Consider the following 21,446-nt stretch of genomic DNA (forward strand, 5'->3'; position numbering starts at 1 on the left):
TATATATATATCAATCAAGAACAACTAAAACTACTTAAACTACAATTACATTAAGCTGTGACATTCATGGCGAGGAAAGACACAAGGTCACCGAGTCCTCGCCATGAATGCCACATACAATTCAACAATAAGTTACATCATCTAAGAAAAAAAGAAAATTTTTACTTCAAGTACATTTAAGCACTTTTAAACTCAACCAATGTTCAACGGGCTACAATTTTACATTACAATATCATTACAGCATCAACAACATAACTGTCCTCTTTTTGAGTATTTTCCTAGACTTTTTTTACTTTCGGGTATCAGTTTTAATACCAGGACTGATTATATAATCAAATCTTCCTAAAACTTTAGCAACTTATTTTTCATTTCAAGAAAGCTTTTTCTTTGTCATTTTGTTTCACACCAATGGACTTTATATTTCTTTGGAAATTTTAGGCAAGAAAGAACGTCCTGGCACGCTCGCAGATAGCAAAGAGGCAACTGGATCTTGCGGATGTTGTTATCGAAGATGAAGTGCCAGATATTGGGTACCGTCTCCTTAATTAAGATACCATCTCCTTAATCTAAATTCTAATCATTTCATCTTACTGTTTGTAGATACATTTTTGGCTTGTAGTCAAAAGGCTCTGTTGTCGGCATGTTGGTTTAAAGGCATGCAACTCATTAGAGACTGTTTATTTCAATAAGGACTTGAATCTAGCCTATTTAAAAGTTTTCGTCCTTTCACACTCTCACCCTTTTCTGTTTATTTTCTATTCCATCAGAAGTATCAGCTAAACAACTTCCTTTTCTTTTTCTTATAATACCCACAGTCTACACATAGTCGTTATATCAGCAACAAATTTTGCTACTTGTAAAACTTGTCTGAACAATTGTTTATTCCAACGTAGAACTCTTGGTGCTCGCCTCGGTCAGATTTTTGCTAAACGACATCCCCTAAAACCAGAACGAAAGGAGCGGAAACGAATAGGAGGCCAAGTAAGTTGTCTATTTGATAGTAAGACGCTGCCTGTATGCTTTGATGAAAAGAATCTGATCGCTGACTTAAGGAATGGTGACTTTTATATTTCAAGATTAGAAACGAGTGTAGAATTGATAAAATGGCTGTGTATCGCTTCAACCCAGGCCCCAATTGATAAGCTTAAAAGCTGATACAAATGGCATATCTTGCTATTCCACTTCATCGCGAAAAAATCAATTTTTTAACCAAAAGAGCAAAAGCATTAATGAAAAATTGTAAGATCTTGAACATGAATTTAGAACGAAAAAGATCCTGTTTTTTAAATTTTATACATTTTAAATTAAGAAAACTTATCTGGTAGAGCTTCTATTCACACATGCATGCCAAATTGTTCCATATTTCCAAAGAAATTGACGTTTTAGATGGACTGTAGAACTGAAGATTACGTATCATGCTAAATGATGATTAAATTTACCTTGATTAAATAAATTCACTTTTCCATTAGGTCCTTATGAGCTACTAATGAGTTGTATTCGCTTGAGTGCGAATTTTCTTTTTCAGTATGACCATCAAGCAATATCAACTCCTTTTCTAGCCCCCAAGGCCTAAACTACTAACTAAATTTTTTTTTAAGAATGTAATTGCAAGTCCTGAAAGATGTGAAGAAATGACGCAACCACCTGAAGCCCGTTGTTTCGTACTTTGATTTGACCCAATTCCTATTTATGATACTTACCACAAATTGCAGCTTTGTTTGAACACTGTGCCCAAAAATTCTTCTTTGCCTAGAATTTGTCGAGTGTGAAACAAGTGAAGATTTTCATCAATATTGTGCGGGCATTTGACGTTCCCATCAGGGCTGAGTCATCGCGAAACATGTATGTAGAAATACAGCATATTTCACTATTTTCAATAATTTTGTTATGATAAATAAGGAAATTCAGGATGCATTTCTATCCAATGTAACTTTAACACCATTTTTTAGTGATAGTGTGGTCTTAAATTTTGGGAAGTTGCTTCCTTACAAAGTTTTAAATGCTGGAAATTGAAATTCCAATTTAGTTGAAGAAAATGTGTGGTTATTAAGATATTATGATGGATCGTTTATTTTGCTACAAATATAATTACTATTTATTTATCTAACTAATATTATGCTTATTCTTTTACACCATTTTCGAAAAATATCCAATTATTTAAGTTAAGCTGGTTCGCAAGAGCTAGGTAACTTAGTTCCACATTGGCTCAAAGACAATTTTATTCACATCATCAACCTTTAATAAATTGTATTTTAATTGGTTATACGGTTCTACGACTTTGAAAAGATCACACACTGTCATCTAGGCCATATGCCCGAGTTGGCACTTGCAAAGCTAGAAATGTTTCCCTCTTCTATCTAAACCATTCGTTCCTTTGTTGTTATGAAATATCTGAAATATAAATTTTTTCAACAGGCGGGCACCGATGTCAAGTCACAACGTGCCTGGTCCAAGCGACTCAATGGCCAGCGCACAGCCCAGTATGTTTTCTGCTGCTGGGCGTGGTCTCCAGGCAAGCTACAGTTCAAGAATGTCAGCTCAACAGCCTCATCAACAACAAACTGGCGGTTATAATGCTGGTCAAATGAGAGTTGAGGTAATTGCACCATGTTGTTTTAGTTTGCATTAGTGGATTATTATGAATGCTGCGACGTGCTTCTTTAGAATACACCGCTGCCGAAAATGTCCTCTCTTATTTCTATGCATTAGTCATTATTTACCAGGTCCCAAACCATTTACTACACTAAATTATGAATTCTTCTGCAAATATTTTATTTTCCTCCTGTTCATTACTGTTTGATCTTTGTAAGTATGAAAACGCATCGTTAAGTTTTATTTAGTGACAATACGCTGTCGATCACTTCTCGATTTTGTTAAAGTATGGTTTTACATGGTTACATAGAAAGAGGTTAATTTTCTGTGGGTTTTTCTTGGTATCAGAGATAATGCTTCTGCAAGAATTGTGCAACACCGAGAAACCTTCAGGCATCTTTTTGAATTTCGAGTGACATTTCATCTTAACTATCCAATTTTGAGTTTTTCAACCCCAATTTATATTTATTGATGCAATCAAGATTATTAATTCTTAGCGTTTTTGTTTGGTTTTAATTTCCCTTTATTTTCTTTTTGAATTCACATAATTTTAGTCTCTGGTACGGCCATACGTGGAAATAATGTTTCAAGGAAATTTCGTGAGAACAAGCGTTGCTGATGGACCACTGCCAAACTGGAACGAAGAGCTGGTTATACCGTTCAGGTTTGTGATCTTCGTTGTTGCAATTTAAAGAAAAGGGATTGGCAATAGGAGTTCTGAAACCATCATATGCTAAAAGCTGTTAATATGAAATCCATAAGGCTGAAGGGGGACGGGGAGTTCTTCATCTGACACTGCAAAACCCATAGTCAGTATATAGGAGTTTTCTCTCTTGCCATGGTACTATGAAGTGGCGTTTCCTTTTCTTCTAAATCTAAGTTCGTAGCACACTTATATCAAAGGTATATCTTAAGTTCTTCTTATTTTTTAAATCTAAGTAGGTCACTTTTAGAAATGACCAGAAAGGGAGATCAATATATTTTTCATATCACAGGTATATCACATGTTCTCTTTAATTCGATACCACAAAACTAAGCAAATACTCTTATCTTGGTTACAACCTGATTGACAACACAATTCGTGTGTATTTTTTCATCATTTTCTATTCTATCTTTTTTCTAGAGCTCCAAACAACGATTATTCAACAGAAAATCTGCAGACTGTTAAAGAAAATGTGTACATAAACTTATTTGATGAAGTCATTGTTGACGTGTTGCAGGTTAGTGCGATGTTTTGCTGCTAAGACATCCACCTCCATTTCTTTGTATTGAATTAATCAATATACCGAGATATCACTGGTTTTCCAGGCGTTTGATAAGACATTCTTAAACTTTTGGCGTCATAGTAACATTGACGCTAACCAAGGATGGTTTCTGACGCCATTCCTTTTTTATTTTGTTTGCTTTTGTTGAATCCTGACAAACAGTGACACGCTAGGTACACATCTAATCCGGTATACATAATAAACAGATTTGTAAAATTTGTTCGGAAACTTCTTTCTGATTGCTCTCTTAGGACGAAAGGCAACGCGGTACCAACATACAACAAAGGGTGGAGAAATTTTGGCTTGGAAGCTTATCAATTCCATTTTCAACAATTTACTTTAACTCTCAGGTTTGTATTCTTGAACTTCGGTGCTATTAAGTTCCTATGGCTTATACTTCCTATGCAGCCATCCTTGGGCGCAGGGTAAACTCTCTTTGCCCATGAGCATCTCACCACACCTTCTGAAGTTTTCACAATAAAGATTGAGAATCATAACACCAGTCTGGATTGCCAACAGCTACAAGTGCAATCGAACAACGTATAGATTCAACAGAAAAGGCAAGGCTAGCACTATATAATCGGCCTAGTGCCAAGGTAATGCATGTCGGGAAGGTGTCGCGTTGATTGTTTCTTAGCAACATGAGATCATATATCTATCTGTCATGATTGGCGCCATCAGTACTGTACAGTACCAAACTATTCAGTTGTCACTTCTACGAAACAGTAATGTAGCAAAGTTGTGGTAATAAGATATTTGATCCTTCTCATATATTGTAAATTATATATTGTACATTATATATTGTACATTGTGTTCATTTTCTTACATTATAAGATTATCGTGATCTTCATAAAAAGGTCACTAAAATGTTTTAACAATTTGGAATAAAGAGTTAACTTCTAGTAATAATAAAAATGTATACAAATGACAGTGATGATGCTTGTGTTGTAGGTAAAAGGGCTGATGAGGTTGAATACACCCCCGGTTCTTCTTGGTTACCAGTCAAGCAGAAATAAGATATCGTTTGGTGCTCCTGGGGGGAACCAGGCCAATTCTTCCAAGTCTGAGACTTATCTCCAAGTCTTCGCTACTATTGAGCCACAATTACAGCCTGCTCAACCCTTGGCTGAAAAGGTGAACATGAGTTTACAAAAATTATATTTCCGCTGTAAATACATGTTTCTTATGCCTCTCTATATTGAATATGTTAGCACTTTCGCCGAAGGGAGAGGGGCATTCATTTATAAATTCCACTTCTTTGTTTCCGCACTTAGTACAGTGGTTATGTAGTGTCAGGAAATTCACAATGTCAAGGGCTTTTTCACAAGCAATTTAAACTGAAAACAAATTATAATTGCTTAAAATAATTAACTATCCTAAAGAATGTTGTGGCCAAATATTCAACCTACCTTTCTAATTGTTTTTGTGTAACATTTTCCTATAAAATTGTCAGTAAAACCCTGCTTTTTCATGTTCCCATTAATTCGGTTAATTCTTGCGAAGCCTGTTTTCTTAGCCTGAATCCTGTTTTGGACGTTTTTACCTATTATATTCTAGTCATTTTGCGATCATTCTTAAATAATGCTTCTCATGTTCTCATTAATTCGGTTAATTTAACGTCGAAGCCTGTTTTCTTATTTTGGACGTTTTTACCTATTATATTCTAGTCATTTTGCGATCATTCTTAAATAATGCTTGCATGTTTCCCAATTAGTTTGAGACAAATGAAAGTGAGACATTAGTTCACAACGCTCAAATATGGTTGTCCAGTGTGAGAGCAGGCCATTCACATCGGGAGTACAAGGTTATTATCATTAACACTTTCCCTATGCAGTTCTCACTTAACGATTCCCTGTTGGAGATAAATAATTACGGATGTGCTGACGCTGATCATAATTTAGAATCCAAAATCCAAAACTTACAGTTTCCTTTTAAAAGCTTGCAGTGATTGGTTGCAATTGATATTCAAACATGTTAAATGTATAGTGCAAAAAGAAATAAGATAATTTTTTGGGATGCCACAAAAGTGGTAAAGAAAATAGCATGATTAATTAGGGCTGTGGAGAGCGATGAGGTTGTTAAACTGATCATGCTATTGGTTGTTTGGTCAACAACAAAATTTAAAGCAACATGTTGATATATAATTGAAATTGTTGGATAAGAAGATTGAATCATATACAGGCTAGCAAACTCTTTTCTTCCGGTTTTCCAAGGAGTCTCTCGGTTCACAACCATATCGCCCTGCAACCCATCAGTCCCTTGCACATTTGCCCGGTCGTTTCTAGGCGAGCAATTTTAGGCGTCTGTCAACTTTCCCCAAACAAAATTTACGTCGATGGGGAAATATTTAAAGTACGGTATTATGAAAGTATTTGGTATTCCTTCAGATCTCCAAGATTCTTGTCAAATCTTCAGATTTTAGAAGGAAAAGATTGAAATACTAGGTTTGGTCTTCAACGACTTGGAAAGCCGTTGTTATGCACTGAAATTCAGGCACCCACTCGAATTACTATGTATATGTTGACCTATTTGTTTCCGCAAGTGCCTTCTGTACGAGACCAATATGAGTATTTCCCCGTATGTATCAATAGCAGAAACACGAGACTCTTTTCCAAAGGCTGATTCACCTTTTTTCTTTTCACATTTTCAGACAATGGTATCTGACCTGAACGGCAAAAAAGTCTTTATCACCAGATATATCAAAGCCCAGAAACCTCCGGATGGGCTTATCTCCGATACAAATCTTCCCGCAAAATCAATTATGGTATAATCTTTAGATTAATAGATTTTTTTCCTTTTTACTATTGTAATTAATTTTCACTACATTCAATGAGATTAATTTTCAAGAGCTGTACATTCAAGTTTTATCAGATATTCGACGTAATGTCTTGGGTTTGACCCATCAAGCAAGCCCATTTTTTGTTTTTTTAACAAGATGCTAACTAAATCTTCTTTCCTGGCGACATTAGGCAAGAACAAATTTGATTTATTTGCTGAAAGAAGTTCTGATGGTATTCACGACCATATTGGCATTTTTTGTACAAAAACGTCAACAGCATCAAATTCTGATCTCGAATGTTGACGCAGTGTTCTCCCGTTGTTCCCTGTTTTACATGTTGTTGTATTTCAATTTCATTTTGCTGCGTATTTCTTTTTCGTTTTTTTAAAAAGTTGACCAAGGATTGGCATATTTTCCATCAAAATCAAAGTCGTATGAAATCATGGTCGTATGAAATTATGGTCTTATTAAATTATGGTCGTTAGGAATATCGAGGACATATTACAGGTATTTTTTGTAAGAAACTAAAGTCCAGGCTGGTAGGCAGTTTCTTGAATTGTCGGGCCATTTTTCTACTAGAAGTATCTTACGTGTTTTTTAAATTGTTTAGCTCATGATTTTTTAAGCGTTCTTCCCAGATTTTGAAGCATGTATACGTAAAACTCCATTCAATGATCTGCATGTCGAAAGTAGTGTTGCAGTATGATCAACGTGTACAAATTCAAAGTTGCCAAATCTAGGGTTTTGAATTTCATACTTAACAACAGAATAAGCGGTTCTATGTAATGTTTTGTGCACAACCCTACTTCCGTAAAGCATGCGAAAATCTAATTTGACTCCTAAAAGCACTTAAAGAGTCTTCTACAGAAATTTTCTTATGAAACGCTGAGACCCAACACCCACATCCCCCCCCCTCACCATTTACATTTATCTTATTGTTATTGCCATATTGCCACCTTCAATTCCTTGCTGATTTAGCTAGAAATTTGATTTAAGATTTATGTACTGGAGGCAGACAAATTTTGCCTTTGACATATACTAGAGACAGCGTTTTCCTATTGTCATAAAACAGTTCTATTTGTACTTGAAAATGAATCTGAACCTTCATTACAAACAAACTGCTTGCCTTCGATATTCACAATAGCACCTAACTGTGTTCCTTTTCTACCTCCCTTTGACAACGCTTCCATTGATCTCGCCAGGTTTCAGTTCTGCATTCAATAATACAGCTCTGTCGTTTATCTCTAATAATTTAGTAGAATTTTTTCAATGTTTTGTTATTGTTTTCCCTTATACTATTCATTTTCAATTGCAGCGAATACTGGCAAGATATGTTTCCCTTATTCCTTACATCCCAGATTCAGTCCAGTTCCCTGATTTATGTGACATCTGGACCACTTCAGAGGTAAAGTTTTTTCAATCTCTCCTGCCGATCTTTAGCTTTTAAACTTCTGAAAAGAAAGTGTGCTCATGTCCTTCCTTGTGTGCTTCTACTTGACAACTAAGCATTGACACAATAAGAAATAGCACACAACAGTTCATTTTTCCAAGTTATGCTAGCTATTAACGGTTAACTATAGTTTTCTTAACTAAATTATGTTTCAAAAATAATGTAGATTTTGAGTCAATTGTGAACCATCCGTTGTACACAGATTCAAATTTAATTCCAGAAAAGCCTCCTGCATATTTTGATTGCTTTGAAAAATAAACTTAATGCAGCTAGCTTGCTCTGTGTAAAAGTACATGATGAATTACCTAATTTTTATTACATATATCTATAAAATATAACATATAACATATATATGAAATATCAGTCCATAGGCCGCGATAGCCTTCAACCTAATTACAATTTGTTTCTCAAAATTTGTCTATAAAGTATTATGTACTTAACTAAGAATTATATACAAAACTGATTACAATTCAAGGCTAATATAAAATAATGAATGCTATTTAAAATTACATTTATATATCACAAAGAATGAAATCTGTTATGAATTATTCTCTCGTAAATGGTTACCTATTCGCGACTTATGAATCTACTTATTATATACTCTGCTTTCGCTCTTGATCACTACGCCATCTCGTATTTCTAAGAAGTCCCAGTCCTATTCTTGTTGCCTGGTTACTGATGCCAGGAAATAAGTCCAGGTACAACTGTTTCTCTTCCAGCAATTTCTGAGCATGCTTGCAGGCGATGAAGAAGAGCATGCTGTTTTGTTGTGCAACTTTTTTCTCTCTATGGGCAAAAAGGCCTGGGTTGTTCTTGGAAATGGCATTCCTGAAGGTAGAGTATGGCCTTTTTCACTTATTTTCTAATGCTCGGAACCTTATTGTAACCAACAATCAGGTAACGTAAACCTTTTGTTCCCAGGTTCAGTGAAGTCGCCAGCCCGAAAAGTCGCCAGTGTGACACCCCCTTGCAAAAAATTTCATTGCCAAAACGGGGAGTTTTCGCCATCTAGGGGCGGTCGGGAAAATGTAAGTCGGCAAATTTCCAAACTTGTTGGTAAAAAGAATGGTTCTCCCACTTTGTCGGCAAATGGAACTTGCAACCCCCACCCCCCTGAGCACAATACCTAGCGACGGGCTACCCTTGGTGCCAGAGCCTCAGAAAGTCAAAGGATGAAGAACGGGGAAAGGAATTGCGAAGGAGAATGGAAGAGGAAAGGGGAGAGACGAGAAAGAGGACAGGCTCTTTTGTCGAAAAATTAAAATAGAATTGGATTATATTGTAAATAAACGGTATTTTTTCGATGATAAGCCTCCCTTATGTGTAAGCCGCCCTTGATTGTAAACTGCAATCATGTTCTTAAACTTGAAAACCTGCTACATATTCAAAAGCTACATAATAAAAGTAGACATTAAAAGTTCAATCAACAACATCGTCCAGCAGGGGACCATCAACATCGCCCAGTAAGTATTTCTTCCGTAAATCTGCCGTAAATGACTAGGTGCCTCTTTACCTCTAGTGGTATACTCAAACATGGTTTGACAAAAGGAGCCTCGAATAATTTGATGACGGAGACATCAAGCGGCTGCGAAACTTTCTGCCAATCCAGTCCACGGTCAGAACGTCACTCATGCTGATGCAGCAACAATAACCCCGTGATGGATTTCAGCTTTTTCTCGTTGCCATTTTTGGCTTGGATCACCACATACACTCTTTTTTTATAAGAACCAGTAAATTTAAGTTCAGGCTGACTGTTTTTAATTATTTCGAAAATCTGAGGATGGATTGTTCTTAATTTGTTCTTAATTTTATAGGGTGTAAGCAATGCGAGTACTAGCTTTTTAGCTCTAGGGTGTATAGGACTCATTTGCCAGCAAAGTGAATCAGACAACCTTCATTTGCTGACAGTATTGAATATTCACCGAAAAAGCACCCACATATGGCTAAAAATCCTCGATTTTGAGAAAAAAGGTTGTAGAAGCTCAGCCTCAACTTGTTTTTAATTTGTTCTTAACTTTTGACCAATTTTGAGGTTCGTGTTCTTGCATAATTGTTCTTATAAAAAAAGAGTGTAATGCTTCATGTTGGTTCCATCTGCCTTGACAGCCAAGCTGAGCTTGGCACACTGTTTTGTAAGCCTGGATTTCTCTGGACTTGCTACAAGTCTCTCTATCTGTTTCTCTAATTCTTCAGTAATCTGAAAAATCATGAAAGAATCAAATAAAATAAATAGAGAGATAGAGACTTGTAGCAGGTCCAGGTCTACTCACGCCCTGTGCTTCAAATTGCAACTTTGTGCATGCCCATCCGACCAACGGTCGTTGCAGAGGGCATGTCAGTCCTTATTGGCGTTAATGCCCGTTTCGCTCACGTTGATCATTGAAGGTGCATGGTTGAGCAAATCCTGCTCTTTTTTGTTAAACTCAACATAATTCTCAGCTTTATCTTTGTAGTCAGGTAAGGATTGTCCGTTTGCTGTTCGACTCCTGACTGTTAAATTGTGTCGCCGCATGAAATTGCACAGCCATCCCCGAGATGCTCGAAACTCCGTAATGCCATTATCTTGAGCCATTTCTTGTGCCCATGCCTGAATGAGTTTGTAAGGTACATGATGCTGTTGTTCTCTTTCATGCACAATTTTTCCCATCAAATCATCTTCAATGGTGGACAGCCATGGCTTTCTCCCAACTCCAAGCTTTTTCCTCTTACTTGCTAGGCCTGGTTGATGGTACGCCAATTCCAGCTTACTTTTGTTCTGTCTCCACCGGCGTACCATTGACTCGTCGATTTTGAACTGTCTTCCTGCTTCACGATTTGAACATTTCTCTGCGACTGCAATAACCTCCATTTTGAACTTTACATCATACGCCTCCCTTCTACTCATTTTGTAAAATGCAAAAATTTAGAAAGAACGGACTTCGCTTTAAACTGTCGACCGTGTAATGGAGATGAATAACAAAACCTGAGCTAGGAGTCATGCAAAGGCATTTTTCATTTAGAACAGGTTTTGATCTTTTCCGGTCCCAGTCATGGTTTGTTGACTTGGATAATAAAGTAGGCCGCACTCGTGTATAAGCCGCCTTCATTTATAAGCCGCCTTCGTTTATTATCCGCCCTTGATTATGAACCGCAGCAAACGTACCGAAAAAATAGTTATAAGCCGCGGTTTACACTCGAAAGAATACAGAACGTCAATTAAACATGGAACGGAATATCGTTTTGAGTTGTCGCTTTCTGTGCTTGCCGATAACCTTGTGTGTGGCAGTTGGTCTCGAAAGTTATTTTTTTAATCAACAAGTTCCATGATGTTGTTAAAAATAAAGCAAGTTATCACAAATAGGAGTTGAAGCATAATAAATAAACCAATTGTTCTTGTTAGTGATACAGCTATTTCCCTGTCAGTGGCGGTTTTAGGGGGGGGGTTAGGGGGGTCAACTGCCCTAAGCTCCGTGCTTATGTTAGCCAGAAGGGACCCCACACCTAAGGTTGCCAAGTTTTGGAAAATAATACCTGTAAGATTTTATGAGCGCAGCTAGTAAACAATGGAACTGGGGTCAAGGGTTGGGGGCAGAAGAATTCCGAATTCCAGTAGATTTGCAGTGCTCAAATGGCTTAAAACTAGACACATAGAACAGGCTTTTAAACGTAAGAATAAACAATCGAAGCAATAAGCAATAAAATGTATAAAACTGAAACATTAACGCATTTGACAATCATTCGCTCCAGGAAGAAATTCGTGAGAAAAGTAACTCCCGTCGTGAAACTGAGAGAAGAGTTGAATATCCGTGAGGCCAAACCGGCCAAACTTGGCAACCTTGCACACCTAAGAAAAAAATTAAAAATGCGAAGAACGAGGGCCCCGTAGTTCCTAAACCACTATTCTTCCCTGTTTACTTTATTGGCAAACCGTAGTGAAAATGCTTTTAAAGTTTTATTTCGCTGCAATTTTCGGTGAGGTCTTTTTTTGTGTTTTTCATTACCTTGCTGAGGTACTAATGTGGGTTATAAAGTGAAGATAATTGCCCAATCGCAATGCTTTTAATCGGCGGGATTTAAAAAGCATTATTAATTCCTTCATGTCTCGAGTATGTGAACTTTTCTCAACAGTTTAGATGCAAGTAATTTCGATAGCGATTTTCTAAATGACACAGACCGTATATTGTTTGCATCAGTATCATTTATGCTTTCTCGGCCCTTTAATGATCCTTTGAGATCTTCCGGGTTATATTAGATATCCCGGGCTATATCAAAGAGATACTTTGGTCGATTTTATGTTGAATCATCCCAAAAGTACCTCTTAAAATCACCCTAATGCTTTTCACTTGTTCAAAAGTTTTCTTTCTTACTCATCTGCTTTTTATCTGTTTAACTCCCTGTTGACCTCGTAACAAATGGGTTCAGTTAATAGCTTACTTTACAGTTTGTGTCTGCCCATTAGTTTAGAAATAATATCAAAATACAAATTTGATGTTTATACTGTTTTTCTCTTCAAAGGCTCGACAGCGTACGTACTGTCTCTTGAAGGCATGGCCTACCAACTTTGGAATGCAAGCACAGGGGAATGTTACGAGATTAATGACGTTCGGTGTCCTCTTCATAGCATTGGTTGCTTGATAGACGATTCAAATGTACGTTTTAATTTTGCATTCTCCAAAGTAACCACATTTGCCTTTCAAATAACACCTTTTTCTAAATTTGGCAGAAAAGTTTGTCGACATCAGATCACTGATTTCACACGAGATGCCATTCACATTCATCAAATGATTTGTCTCACTTAAAAGTTAGCTCGATTTTGACGACACCAATTTATTACCCAGCCTTCATAAAATCATTAGACAGAAATCTTATTTTTATTATCTGGAAAATTCTGGCGTAGGTACAAAATATAATACGTGTCTGCAAATTTTCGACAAAATGTTTAGTTCTAAGTTTCTAATTCGTACCCAAAAGATACTTGTGTTGTGTAACCATATTTGTGTTAACCACCTCAGAATTTTTTAACTGCTTCTGACCCTACTGTTTGCAAAACACCTGTATATCGTCTTTTTAACTGTTTATCTCACAAACCATTTTGCTTTAAATCATCAAGCATGCAAAGACACTACGTCACACAATCACTGACTGATCAAACAAAACAAAGGAACTTGAGTGCTAGGACCTTCTACAAACATCATTTTGCATTAAGAAAGAAGATCACATGTTTCTGTCAGACTATTGCCTTGACCAAAATATTTTGCACCTGGAACTAATTCTGCTTAATTATTGTTTGGTGAAGCCTCAAAGCTATCTTTTTGAAAAATTTCAAAAATCCTTTTACAGAATTTACTGGTGAATGTAACAGGATTAGTCGAGGTTTCATAGTTTGCAATTTGTGATTTGGTCAATAATCCTCAGGCTAGACGATTTGGTTCACTCACAGTAGGATCCAGTCTGTGAGAACATAGTGTGACATTTGGGAATGAAAATCTTTCTTAATAAAACGTTCGAGCTGATGAAAGCAAAACATATTCTCTCATAACGTCTATATTAACAAGATTCTTATAACTACGAAGTTATTTTGCTAACGAGTCATACCTCCATATCCTCTGCTTGCTGTATAGACAATTACCTCGGTCAATTTTAAATGATTGCAATGAGGAATACCTTTTAAATCTGCATTTCTTCTATTGATAGGTACTTGCTAATGTTCAGAAAGAAGATCACCCGTCAAAACTTGATATGAATTTGGCAAATGTGAAAGCATGGCGACCTTTTTTCAGTAGAGCTTACCCCAATCCTGGTCTCTTCAGTGTACAGGTACATTTTTCTGCAAATGTTATACATACTATGACATCAAAGCTTAAAAACTTCTATCCATTTGGGTAATGTGGTGCTGTCTCTATAAGGTTGGGTAATGTTTAATTTTTATTGTAAGTCTATTGGTAACCCACATTGAAAAGTAGATTTGCGTATATTTTACACCAAGTACAAGACAGATAGACTTTTAGCTCTATTAGGCCTGATTTTCTTTTAATTTGCCCCTTTTATTCGTACATTATCAAAATCATAGAATACCACAGTGCTTAAAGACTCTAGCTAAAATAATCTCTTTTTCCAATCACTTCGGGCTCTTTTACAGAAGTAATTCTCTCTAAGCTTTTTCATGCATGAATGTTCATACATGTATGTCTTGATTGACTTAGATGGAGACTCCAAACTACCACGAAACAGACGTACAATATTTTACCAATTTGCAAGACAAGTGAGTTAGATTTTTGATTCAATTTCTTAACCTTCTTGTCTAGAAATATCTTTGTATCAGCAAAGTAGATTACTCCGAAGATTTAAGTTTTCTAGAAATCCGATTTAAGCACACTGAGTCTTGATTTTATTTCGTCTTTGAAATTATAACTTAATTTGTGTCAAGTTTGAAATTCGCATTTTCATCGAGCAAAGTATGAAGCATACATTGGATAATGTATGTAATTTTGATTGTTTTTAATTTCAGGCTTGAACGGTTATTGAAAGACAAACTGATGGAGTGGAGGCCAAGGTTTGTCACAAGATGGAACAGGTGAGCACAAGCCACTTCATTGCATTTCAAACACATTTGTGTTTTCACATACCATAGGATTTGACATAACCTAACTCAAAAAGTTTTCTTGCAATTGACATTAATGCTTCCAAAAATATTAATGTTGATTCAGTAGTGTTGTAAACAGGGAACTGTGCATGTGATTCGATTAGACAAAGGTTTTAAACTTTGAGAAGGGTTATAGCCATCGAGTTATGGTTATAGCTTTTTATCCACTGCTGCCCACTAGCCATCTATCAGTTCTAAAATCGTTGATTACATCGTCTTCATCAATCAGTCAATCAGAAATCAAATCCAGTTGTTCATCGCAGCCAATCGTCACTACATTCAGTCTATCACTCCTGTCAATTAGTGACCCAGATCAATTATTACAATCAGTGACCACGAGCAATCAGTCAATCATTCATTCTATTCAATCATCACTCCACTCAATCAATGATCCAGATCAATAAATCTATCAGTGACCAAGAATCAGTAGCCCATGCCAATCAGTCAATCAGAGTCAATCAGTCATTGCCATCAGTAAGTCAGGCAACGTTGTTTTCATGGCTTTAAAGCTGACTATAAAACAACATTTCTGTTTTAGATACTGCACTCAAGCATTCCGCAATCTCTTAACTAAGTAAGTGTTACCTTTGAACAAAGAATTTCTCTAGATGTGCGTTTGGGACAGCTGTCTCTATATGCTGGTCTGTGATCGATAATATTGCAGGTTACGTGTGCCGTTTTCTGTCGCGACTAAATGTTTTCGCATTTTGGTTTGATACAAGCTTAATGTCTTTGAGAAAACTACTCTAAATGTTTGTAGATTTTTTATTATAAAGGGGCTGCCAAAGTTTTCTTCTAAAAGTTCTATTGCATTTCAAACTGTTTCAGAAATGAAATTACTACTTAATAAAGAACTGCATACGAGTAACATAGAACGTGCATGCTCAAAATCAGCGGGCTTCTGCAAACTTCTGCGTTTGCGCCTTTGCAAGAAAGCAGCTGACTGCCTGTCTTTTCTCCTATTATAACTATGTCAAAATAGTTGACATCTGCAGCATATCTTTCAGGCATCCATTCGAATGATAATTCGTCTCGGAATTTGTTTGCAAGACCTTCGCCATGCGATTATTCGGACGTACTTGACCTAGAAACTGCTCGAAAGGAATTGGTTTTGATCAGATAATTCTGACGGCTATCTCCTCTGTTTATAAACTAAAACCTAATTTTTGATTAATATTTGAAATGATAAATAATTTTCACAGTTAGTGACCTTAAATCAATGCATTTTGAGCCAATATCCACTTTAGGCAGAAAAGGAGTTGAAAATTACTGGTTCTGCTATTTTACCACTTGTTATAAACTGATGCAGTGTAAGATTTCGACGGAGAGAGACTTATTTGATCCAAGGCTCACTTGATCATTTGATTTCTTTTGCGTGAAAGATAAGAGATCAAATATCATTTTGACGCATATGTTCCTGCGATTTTTGATCTAAAGATTTCTTTTGTATAGAGCTATCTTCCGCTTTTGGTCTTCTGACGTATGAAATACATTGACTTATTTTTGAAAAGGTTACACTTTTAAACTTTAGGAATGGCTTTACTGATCGAAAATAAGGAATAAGCCATCGAAAATAAGCATAAACCGGTCCCTTTTTCTGGACATAATATGTCTCATTTTCCCTATCTGTCCTTCGTTTCTACTTTTTCATAGAGCGAGGTAATGAGCCCGACAAACAGTTCTGTTTTTGTAGGCCAAACTAAGGAGATACCAAGTATGGATACCAAGTAGAAACACGATGTTTCCCAGTTGAATTATCAGTGACTTGTCCTACTTTTAAAAGAACAAGTCATTTTTTGCCCTGTTTTGCTTTTGAACAGATTTTCAAGTGTGTTTAATCTATGTTGATAAAGCTATGATTGTTTCAATAAACTTTGCACATTTGCATTTCTAGCATTGAACAAAAATTTGCAATGGGTCAAACAATTGAAGACCATCGTTCAGAGCTTGACCAGGTCATTTCGTCATATAAGGTAAGTAAAGTGGCACGTTGTTATCTTCTTAATGGCGTTAGAGTGATGATGCAATACTAGCGGTCGAACCTACAGCTTTTTCGACATTTAGGTGTCCTCTACACGTTTCATCTGCTAAGGCACTGATTGTAGGGCATCCGACTTATGAGGGAGGGTAGAGGAAGGGAGTGCGAATACGTACCGTAAAAGCTCTATTAAGCCTCCCTCTTTATTAAGCCCTTTCTTTAGGACTTAAAAATTAACCCTCCCCCTCCCCCCCCAGGGGAGGGCTTAATAGAATTTTACAGTAATCTTCTCAACCATCTTGTGCGTTGTCCCTCTTCGCATAAAAACGCAGCCCTAAATTTTGTAAAATTTCTCCCAGTGTTTATGGGCTGCAGCTCCTCCGCAACCTCTGTGAACTTCCATCTTCCCTTCATCCAACACATGTTGCATTTTGATCATGGAAAGTAAATCGCAACATTGCATTTGGCTTTAATAGAGCATCTTTTCTGCCTATACTCCACCATCGCTTTTTGTATGAATGTTCTTGTATGTCCTTGTATGTGCAAAATGTATGTTCTTGTATATTATTGATGGTGTTTGGGTACGGTATGGCTACACCATTTTGGAGTTCGCGACACCATTAGCTTATTAGGGGTGAGTAGCACTAAACGACAATGTCTCCCTGTTTCACAAATATTTTAAAACTTGCAACCCGCCAAGGCAAGGTCCAGCTGCACTTCCCATTCATTAATCCTTTTTAAAGTTACAAATCTCTAATATCACTAAGAGTTTTGATACCAAAATTAATCGTTTCATGGCCACCACTCACCATAAACTTTCAAAATTTTGCCCCACTTTGCGTCATCAAGGAACAGTAGAATCCAATGTGGCGTCGTGAACCCCGAAATTGTGTATTTGTATTCTGCATATGACGTAATCATATGACCTTGGCATATGAAGTCATCACATGGCTTTTCAAGTTACTCGAGATGATTCATAGGGAAAGCGCCTAGTGTTTTTCAATGGTCTTCCCCATCGTCGTTTATCGTGCCCATTCTCCTGATCTCAACTGCTCGTAGACTCGTCGTTTTTTTATAAACCATTTTCAAGGACAACAAGAGCCTCATTACATATTTTGTAATGGAACTGTGAAGCACAAGTGTCCCTCTGCGTCATGCATAAACCGTCTTTCAGTAAACCAGATTAGCGATAGCGGATTCTAGGCTCTCTCAAATTTGTGTGTAAATTTTTCAATTATCTCATTATTTCGAAGCTTATTTGCATCCATAGGTGACGCGCGCTGTGAAAGCTCACCTGCAGCGATTTATTAAGGCCTATATTAATCTTCATAAAGTTTGTAAACTCGTTCAATACGAAAGTCAGGAGCTAATAAGCTTATACTTCTTCTTGACGTCAGTTACGTAAATTAATGTGAAATTCTGAGTGACTATACTCAATAACAAATATTAGATGGCAAAATGTGGTATGGTACATTATAATATGAAGCAAAAGTGCTTTATGCCGCGAAGAGTAAAAGCCTCATCATGAACACCTAATCACGAAAATAAACTAAACATAAGTGCCTAATCTAGAAACCTAATCATGAAAACCTAATCATGAAAACCTAATCATGAAACCTAATCATGAATCCTAATCATGAATCCTAATCACGAAAACCTAATTATAAACACTGAATCGCGAATCCTTATCACGAAAATCACATCGTGAATTCTAATCTCGTGAACAACCTAATCATAAATGCCCAATCTAGAAACCTAATCATGAAAACCTAATCATGAATCTTTAGTGTACATCGGGACGGCGATCAATGTAAACACTAAATAAATCCATCCTTGACTAACGTGTCATTTCCAACCCAGCGTGTCTTATTTTACGTGCAGAGAACACGGAGCTAGTGAGAGAGAGTGTGTGTTGCCTGTGTAACTCTGATGTGAACTGAACTAAACTGAACTTACATAAAAATTTACATGCTTATATACAGAAATGAATATCTAGAATTAACACTAATGATGTAAGGAAAACAAAGGATAGGAAGGGCTAGGCTAAGTGTGAATAGTTTATGAATTGAGATTTAGGTAGATGTGTAGGGTTGATGAGGGCCTAAACAAAAGAGAGGAAATGTTGACATAGTGATATGCTCGTAGAGTGTAGTGATGAGGTAGTGATGTGAAGAAATTACTGTAGGTAAAATAAACAAAGTAGAAATGGATGGCGATAGGTGAGGAAAAATTAGAATGAATGGAATCACTACATAGCTCCCCCCCTAGAATGCAAGCGATAGCGAAGGATTCGATAAGTGTTAGTATGTGGTTAGCTGCGAATAATTAAGACGATAGAAATATACGTATAAAAATTACTTAAATGTTCGAATGTCCAATTTGTTCGTTGACTTGCTTTCGTGTACCATGTGAGGGTCTGCAAGCAGCGATGAAAATTGACTGGAATTTGCGACGTAGTCCGATGTTGAGCAAGGTTTTGTGAATAGGTTTACCAGAAACCTGCGATGAGTGAATTGCCAAGGTTTTGTGAGTCGGGTGACCAAGAACCGGTAGAGTTGTTTTGCCAAGGTTTTGTGAGTCGGATGACCAGGAACCGGGATGCGGGGGCACTGCAGTGAGTCGAGTGCGTTGATGCCAAGGTTTTATGAGTAGGGTAACCAAGAACCTGCGAAGAGCGTGAGACACTGCCGAGCACCGGAGAGTGCCGTGGAGCTGCCGAGGATGTGAGGCGAATAGAGACACTTGTGTCCGAGTGCTGTGTTGTCTAGCTGAGCTCGAGTGTGTGACAAATCCAGTTGAGTTGTGTGAATGTAGCTGACAAATTCTGTTGCGTTGAGTTGGGTTGAAGATAACGTCGAAGGATGTTGTTTTTAACCATGTCGGTCACGTCGTGGTCACCATTTTTAGTGTACATCGGGACGGCGATCAATGTAAACACTAAATAAATCCATCCTTGACTAACGTGTCATTTCCAACCCAGCGTGTCTTATTTTACGTGCAGAGAACACGGAGCTAGTGAGAGAGAGTGTGTGTTGCCTGTGTAACTCTGATGTGAACTGAACTAAACTGAACTTACATAAAAATTTACATGCTTATATACAGAAATGAATATCTAGAATTAACACTAATGATGTAAGGAAAACAAAGGATAGGAAGGGCTAGGCTAAGTGTGAATAGTTTATGAATTGAGATTTAGGTAGATGTGTAGGGTTGATGAGGGCCTAAACAAAAGAGAGGAAATGTTGACATAGTGATATGCTCGTAGAGTGTAGTGATGAGGTAGTGATGTGAAGAAATTACTGTAGGTAAAATAAACAAAGTAGAAATGGATGGCGATAGGTGAGGAAAAATTAGAATGAATGGAATCACTACAAATCCTAATCATGAATCCTAATCATGAATCCTAATCATGAATCCTAATCACGGTAACCTAAGTATAAACACTGAATCGTGAATGCTTATCACGAAAACCACATCATGAATCCTAATCGTTAAAACCTAATCATGAAACCTGATCATAAAATATAATCGTGAATACCGAATCATTAATCCTAATCAGAAAAGCCTAATCATGAATCCTAATCAATTTCGTTTCCAGCTCATTTAGCCCTATCAGATTTGCCCTTTTAATCTTCATTGCTTGTAACAGGGCTCCATTTGTTTTCGTAGCTTACCGGGTTCCCATTACAAATGCAGTACACAGACACACAACCGGTCCTAGACGCAGTTTACAGTACCGGAGTGCATAATTGCGAAGATCCGGATGTTGAGTTTGCCTTGGCGGTTTATATACATGCCTATCCAAATAGTGTTGTTGCTGTCTGGGTTTACGTAGGCAGACTCGTCAAGAAGCTTATCTACTGATACAGAGGATCTGCTGTTCGTTGTGTTATCAGTCAAGCAGTTATGTACCTCTACAGAAAAGAAAATAGGCAGGAGGGAAGCACTGTTTGGGTAACCTCGTGTCAGGGAAGAAGCAATTGGCTTTAACAAACGATGTAATTGTTACTGGTCAGCTGTAATCTGTGAGAAAAACATCCATCTGCTATTATCATGATAAGTTTGCCTTAAACATGCCTTCTTGCCGGTGACAGATTTAGTAAGCCACATTCGCGCAAGCGCTTCTAACTCTTATGAATGTAGCTCCTTTTCTGCTTCTTTCCGATTCTGAGGTACCTCCCTGAGGTTCCAACTTCAACTGAAATACACCAAAAGTAAATTAACTCTACATTCTTTGCAAAATACAAATCTCAATGTATTTGTCGTAATTATGATCTCACATCTCTCCAGATATCAAACGCTGTTATCCTTTATCCATTGAAAGAAGCCAGGCAGTTTTATCTTCTTAAATCGACTACCACTGTATGTGTTCAACTGACCTGATCAATACAAAAATCTATTGATTGGGTCAGTTGAACTGAGGACTAGCTGATTTTGTAAGTCGTCCATATATTTGGCACTGTTACTGCCTCATTCCCGCACTGCCGCTATATTTTTGTTGCAGAATTTTTCTGGTTAAATATCAAAATTCGTTAAAAGTATCACAGAAAAAGTTACAGGGCGATTTTTTGTGTTCTCTTATGTTGAACTGTATACTTTAAAGATGTATGTATGTATTTTCAGAAGATCAATATGACTTTATTTATTTTAGAATCAACGCAAAGAATTTATTGCAACCTGTCTTTTATTCGACTTGACTCAAAAAGCAGAAATTTTATCAGAAATACATTTTCGTAAAAAATCATAAAACATTGTGAAAC

The 21,446-nt window shown here is 36.9% G+C and overlaps 1 protein-coding gene across 1 annotated transcript in view; it reads left to right on the top strand.

Moving 5' to 3' along the window:
- The window catches only part of LOC135695171 (coiled-coil and C2 domain-containing protein 2A), a 47,645-nt gene extending 26,306 nt beyond the window's left edge, over positions 1-21,339 (top strand). Inside the window, exons 33-51 of the mRNA XM_089109741.1 lie at positions 439-530; positions 894-981; positions 1,754-1,842; positions 2,416-2,596; positions 3,147-3,256; positions 3,716-3,812; positions 4,109-4,207; positions 4,809-4,991; positions 5,572-5,661; positions 6,508-6,621; positions 7,952-8,041; positions 8,806-8,920; positions 12,581-12,714; positions 13,760-13,882; positions 14,269-14,327; positions 14,574-14,639; positions 15,247-15,282; positions 16,603-16,681; positions 20,356-21,339. Coding sequence (XP_088965867.1) covers positions 439-530; positions 894-981; positions 1,754-1,842; positions 2,416-2,596; positions 3,147-3,256; positions 3,716-3,812; positions 4,109-4,207; positions 4,809-4,991; positions 5,572-5,661; positions 6,508-6,621; positions 7,952-8,041; positions 8,806-8,920; positions 12,581-12,714; positions 13,760-13,882; positions 14,269-14,327; positions 14,574-14,639; positions 15,247-15,282; positions 16,603-16,681; positions 20,356-20,550 — 2,040 coding nt within the window. The 3' untranslated portion in view covers positions 20,551-21,339. The remainder of the gene's footprint in view (positions 1-438; positions 531-893; positions 982-1,753; positions 1,843-2,415; positions 2,597-3,146; positions 3,257-3,715; positions 3,813-4,108; positions 4,208-4,808; positions 4,992-5,571; positions 5,662-6,507; positions 6,622-7,951; positions 8,042-8,805; positions 8,921-12,580; positions 12,715-13,759; positions 13,883-14,268; positions 14,328-14,573; positions 14,640-15,246; positions 15,283-16,602; positions 16,682-20,355) is intronic.
- The last annotated feature ends 107 nt before the right edge of the window (positions 21,340-21,446 follow it).

Source organism: Rhopilema esculentum, chromosome 8, assembly GCF_057945365.1.
Source record: "Rhopilema esculentum isolate cy_ngs chromosome 8, ASM5794536v1, whole genome shotgun sequence".
Classification (NCBI taxonomy): Eukaryota; Metazoa; Cnidaria; class Scyphozoa; order Rhizostomeae; family Rhizostomatidae; genus Rhopilema; species Rhopilema esculentum.